The following is a 6145-nucleotide window of genomic DNA, read 5'->3' as shown; positions in this document are numbered from 1 at the left end:
TTGAACAGAAATGAGGAAAGACCAGATTAGTTGTGGAAGGATATCAAGATTATTAGCCAGGAAGAGTGCAAAAGTTCATTACAAAGACAGAGGTGGAAGAAAAGACCAAGATGGATGGCAGAAGACACTGAATATTGCACTAGAACACTGAGAAGCCAAAGCAGAGGGAAGAACTCAAGATATTAAACAGCTGAACAGAAGATTTCAAAAGGCAGTGCAGGAAGACAAAGTAAACATTTTTTGATAGTTGTTAATATAGTGAAATACATTGATTATTTTATTCAACTGATTTATTATTGCCAATTGACATTTCTAGGATAAACTTCTCACAATTTTTTAGATTTTATTCTGCTAAAATTGTGTTTAAAATTTGTGCATCTATGTTTATGAAGGATCTACAATTATTTTTATTGCAATGTCTCTAGTGTTATCAGGGCAATGCTGTAATCCTGGACATGTTACTTTGGAGGCATTTGTCTTCAATTTTCTGATGTTATGTAGAAGTGGTATTACTTCTCAGATACAGGCTTTGCAGAAGAAGCTAGCCATAATTAGGAGTTTAGCTATATATTTAATGTCTTTCATAAAGGACTATTTAGGTCATCTTTTTCCCCTTCAGTGCATTATACTATTTTTTTTAATTCTAAGTAATTTTATCTAAGATGTGCAATTTGTGAAATTTTGTAATATTTAAAATTATTTTATCATCCTTTTAAAACAGAACCCTAGCTAAGTGGTTGGCTGCTAATGGAAAGGTCACAGTTTGAACCTACCAGCCACTCCCTGACCTAAAAGATCTGGCAGTCTTTTTCCATAAATACTGTGGCTTTGAAACCCTCTGAGCAGTTCTACTCTGTCCTAGAGCTTGCTATGAATTGCAATTAAGTCAAAGCAGCAGATTTGAAATTTTAATTTTTGCATTTCCCCTTTAAAATCTGTAAAGATGTCATTGTTGTTACAGTTATTGTTAATTTATGTCTTTGCCCTCTCTCCTTACCACCCCTCATGCAGACCTGTATTGCTAAAAGCTTACCAACTTCATTGTTCTAATAGAACTTTTAGTTATGCTGATTTTTATATTTCCTGCCTTCTATATTGTTATTTACTGCTCTCCTCTTTATGACATTCTTCTGTTTGCTTTAGCCTTGTTTTTGCAATTAAAATTTCTTGTGTGGAGACTGAGGTCATAGGTTTGAGATCTTTTCTCCCTCACAATATAGGCCTTTTATTATTATATGTTTAGTGCTGTATATTTCTTCCAAAATATTGCACTAACTGTAAGTCACAAATTTACATGTGTTGCTTTCATTTTCACTGCTGTTGTGTGCTGTTGAGTCAGTATCAACCCTAATCTGACCCTCCAGTGAGTTTTCAGAGGCACTTAATTGCTTGGGAGGTGATTCATTGCCCATTATTCTCCTCCAGAGTGGCTACTGGATTTGAACCCTGTGCTTTCAGGACTGTAGCATAACTTCTTACCACCAAACCTCCCTTTCATTTTCATTACATCAAAATATATTTTTTTTTCCTTTGCTTCCAGTGAATGACTTAAATACACTCAATAATCAACTATTTTGTTGTTAGATGCCATCAAGTTATAGTGCTCCTATACAACAGACTGAAATATTGCCCAAACATTCACCGATCTCACAATTTCCACTGTGGAAATAGTATGCAATCAAGAGTCAATAATATGGAAAGAAGAAATCCAAGCTACACTGAAGGCATTAGTAAAGAATAAGACCCTGGGAATTAACAGAACATCAACTGATATGTTTCAGCAATGCTGGAAACACTCTTTTATGTTGATCAAGAAATGTGGAAGATAACTACCTTCTCACAGATACCTCAAAGATATTTATATCTGTGCCCATTCCAAAGATTATTAAACAATATCCTTTCTCTCACTTGCAAGTAAAACTTAAGATAATTTAAAAACTTGCTGCAGTACATTGACTGGCAAATATCAGAAATTAAAGTTAATTTCAGAAAAGGCTGTGGAATGAAGGATATCATTGCTGATGTCAGGTGGATCTTGGCTGAAGGCTAAGAATGTCAGAAAGATAATTTTTTATCCAACTTTTTGTATGGACCCCAAAATATTATAGACATTAAGAAGAATGGAAATTAAAGAACACTTAATTGTGCTCCTGAGAAACCTGTATACAGTCCAAGAAGCAGAACAAGGGAATACTGCCTGGTTTAGAATCAGGAAAGGTGTGTGCCAGGTTTGTATCTTTTCTTCATACCTTTCCAATCTTTATGCTGAACAAATTATCCTAGAAGTTGGATTATGAGAAGAATACAGTATCAAGATTGGTGTAAGCAAATACTGATGAAGATCAAAGATTACAATCTTTATTATAAAGAAAACAAAAATGCTCACAATTAGATTAATAAGTAACATTACAGTAAACAGAATAGACTGAAGTTATTAAGGATTTTACTTGAAGTCATGGTATTTTCAATATCCTCAAACTCTTGCAAAACCTCATTGAGTTGAAACTGACTCAGAGCTGACCCTCTATTGGGTTTTTGAGACTGTGAATTGCAGTGAGGAGATTGCTCATCTTTTTCTTTTGATATATTTGAACCACCAGTCTTTGGGTTGGCAGTGCAACTCCTTTTTTTAATGTACCACCAGAGTTCACTAGAATATATAAAAATTGAGATAACTTAAAAGGTAAGATATAAGAGATGAAATAATAATAGTGTCACAAGGAGGGACCAGTCCTTGGCGGGGACATTATGCTTAAAAGGGTGAAAGGACAAGAGAGGAAGACTTTTGACAAAATAGACTGACTTAGTGACTGGAGTAATGGTGGTAGGAGTTTCAGAGAAAATGAGATTGGCTCAAGATAAAGCTGAATTCAGAACTATTGTACATAGGGTTGCTATGAGTTACAAGTAACTTGAAAGCACAACAGTAACAACATTTTTATATTACTATAAAAAATTTTTTATCAAAGTTCTTCTTTAAAAAGTTCTATTGGGAAAGAATATTATTCATTGATCTATTCATCACCTAACAGAAAATATTCATTGTTAAAAACATAAGTAGCTGCTTATTCTAAAATATTTCTATATACAGTAATCCACTCAACAGGCCACACTGACACATTTTCCGCCACAGTGGGTTTAAATATAGTCGAGATTATCAGGATGTGCAGGATTGGACAAGGTTTTGATATGTTATAAGGTCAATATGAATCAGTTTATCTGGCTACATTGAACAACAGTGGTCCACTCAACACTAAATTCCTATTATAATGTACTAACTACAATGTACTCTTAGAATCAACTACTCTACATTAAGTATATATGCACGTGTGATATGCCAATAATATGCAAGTTCATTGAGTTGATTTTAACTTTAAAAAAACTCATAGGACATAATAGAGTTGTACTGTAAGGTTTCCAAGGCTGTAATTCTTTATGGAAGCAGATTTCTTCATTTTTCTCCCAAGGAGGGTTTGGAGGGCATAAGCCACTGAATACTTAACAATTGTGCCAAGTCTCCTTGTATACCCTAGATATGAGATATGTATATGAAAATTCATAAAAATATGTCCTTTCTCATAAGACCCACACAACATTTAGTGCAATTGGTAAGACTACATTTAGTGTCTAAAGAATTTTTACTGATATTAGAAAAATACATGCTATGAATACAAAAATTCTCTAAGAATTTAGCAAATACTAACATTGAACATAAATTCATTGTAGTCATATATAGAAAAGAGGAATTCTAAAGTCTATTTTTAAAAGTTTCTAGTTTTTATCAGGTTAGTAATTCTTTAACATGTGCATATTTATTTGTGTGTAGTACAAAAAATGAAGCAAAGAAAATTCTGACTCATAAATGTTAGAATATGTTTTATGAATGGTTGGAAGGACGGCCTGAATTCTTTCTACATCTTAGAACAGAGCAGGGTGTTATGGCAATGAAAAGGTCATTGTCAAATGCACAGCCATTGTCAAAATTCATCTGTCCATGTTAAAAAACACACCATACATTTCTATATTGTTTTATGCTGTATTTTATTTCAGGTCACATACCTACTTGGAAGGTTCTCAAACATCAAGCAACAAGTGATTTGTAAGCAAAAAATCATAGTCTTTGATAGTAGGATTACATGAAGATACAAATTGCTACATTTTCTAATTCCAAAGACTTGCTTTCTGGGACTTCATGAATTGTAGCTATGGGATACCTGAGATGTATCTTGCTCCAATTAACATCATCATGCTACTCACTATATAAATGCCCAAGGGTAGACTAGAGAAGATAGCAGAGTCACTCTTGTCAGAACACTGAGACGTTACCCAGCCCATTGACTTCATCACACCTTTCTTCCATGTAGCATAACGAATTTCACTCTCCGTGGCCTGAATTTGTGGTTCAAATCGTTCTGTCATAGTGGATGTCAAGTTTTCAGGTTCTAGACTCCAAACGCCCACTCCTTCTGCTGCTCCTGCTGCCATGGCAACTCCAAGTGCAGTTGACTCAGTAAGACAGGTCTTAATCAGTGGTATATGCAGAATATCTGCTTGCAGTTGCATAAGAACCCTGTTGTTAGTCATTACTCCATCTACCTGCAAGTGATCGAAGGGAATCCCGCAGTCACGGTTCATGGCATCCAAAATCTCTCGGGTTTGGAAACAAATTGCTTCTAAGGCAGCAAAAGCAATATGACATTTGTTGGTGAACTGAGTGAGACCACAGATGATCCCTCTTGCACTGGGCTCCCAATAAGGGGCATATAACCCAGAAAATGCTGGAATGAAGTAGCAGCCATATGAAGTACCAACTTCTTTAGCAAGAGTTTCGATTTCTTCTAGAGTCTCTAGGATTCCAAGGTTATCTTTCAGCCAGTGAATAAGAGCACCAGCTATAGCAACAGACCCTTCCAATGCATAAATTACTGGCTTGTCTCTTCCAAGTTTGTAAGCCACTGTGGTCAGAAGGCCGTGGTCAGAAAACACACACTTGGGACCTGTATTACATAGTAAGAAGCAGCCGGTTCCATATGTGTTTTTGGCTCGTCCTTCCTGGAAGCACTTTTGTCCTACTAATGCAGCAGATTGGTCCCCCAAACATGCAGATATTGGCACACCTTCCAAGCACCCTGCTTTCACTTGGCCATAGATCTCAGAAGAACTCCAGACTTTTGGCAGAATATCCATTGGAATTTCAAAAAAGTCACAGAGCTCTTTATCCCATTCCAAAGAATGAATGTTGAAAAGCATTGTCCTACTTGCATTTGTGACATCTGTACAGTGGACACCTCCATTGACTCCTCCTGTCAAATTCCAGATAAGCCATGAATCAATTGTGCCAAAAAGCGCTCTACCTTCTTCCACGGCCTTTTGAACTTGTTTCACGTTGTCAAAAATCCAACGAAGCTTCACCGCACTGAAGTAAGTGCTAAGTGGAAGGCCTGTCTTGGACTTTACGAAGTTATTATTCCCGGGTATTCTTTTGCAGAGCTTCTCGACAGTACTCTGTGTTCTTAGATCAAGCCACACCAGAGCATTATAAAGCGGCTCTCCAGTTAATTTGTCCCAGACTATAGTGGTCTCCCTCTGGTTGCCGACGCCAATAGCTTTTACGTTGGATATATCAATGTTAAGTTCATCAAGTTTCTCACACGTTCTCTCCATACACTCATAGACCGACTGCAGAATTTCCTTGGGGTCTTGTTCCACCCAGCCTTCCTTTGGAAAGTCTTGTGTTAATTCGACTTCATAATGGGTAAGTAGTTCTGATGTTTTTGAATTGAAAATCAGAAAGCTACTGGCGCTGGTGGCTTGGACCACTGCGCCCACCAACGGCCCCTCAACTGCTTTCTTCTGGGCCGCCATGAACCGGATGGGCGGGACTGCGCTTGGGCGGTTTCCCTGGCGACAGTGGAAGGAGGCGGGCGGGGCGGGGCGCGAGCCCGAGGCGCGTTCCAGGGGGAGGGAGGCGGCACTTGGCGCTGGGAGGCGCGCGAGGCAGCATCTCTGCTCCGCTGTGCTTTCTGGTCCAGGCTTCATCCCAACCTCTCACTTACTTCAAAGTATTTTCATTTAACGAAACAACAAGAAGAAAAGTTGTGTATTTAGCAATGTAATTACTGCTTGTGATCTTCATTCTAATACG

At 37.5% G+C, this 6145-nt stretch overlaps 1 protein-coding gene across 1 annotated transcript; it reads right to left on the bottom strand.

Moving 5' to 3' along the window:
• Positions 1-4203: 4203 nt before the first annotated feature.
• On the bottom strand, positions 4204-5865 carry LOC102853970 (glycerol kinase 2-like). The gene has a single exon (XM_006885290.1). It carries the CDS (start codon positions 5863-5865, stop codon positions 4204-4206), a length of 1662 nt encoding a protein of 553 aa, XP_006885352.1.
• Positions 5866-6145: the final 280 nt, after the last annotated feature.

Source organism: Elephantulus edwardii, unplaced genomic scaffold (genome assembly GCF_000299155.1).
Source record: "Elephantulus edwardii isolate Elephantulus edwardi_28Jun2011 unplaced genomic scaffold, EleEdw1.0 scaffold00042, whole genome shotgun sequence".
In the NCBI taxonomy this organism is placed as follows: domain Eukaryota; kingdom Metazoa; phylum Chordata; class Mammalia; order Macroscelidea; family Macroscelididae; genus Elephantulus; species Elephantulus edwardii.
This window is presented reverse-complemented; position numbering and strand designations above follow the sequence as displayed.

Coding starts and splice junctions, on each gene's coding strand:
- LOC102853970 (XM_006885290.1), bottom strand. CDS start 5,865: ATGGCGGCCCAGAAGAAAGCAGTTGAGGGGCCGTTGGTGGGCGCAGTG.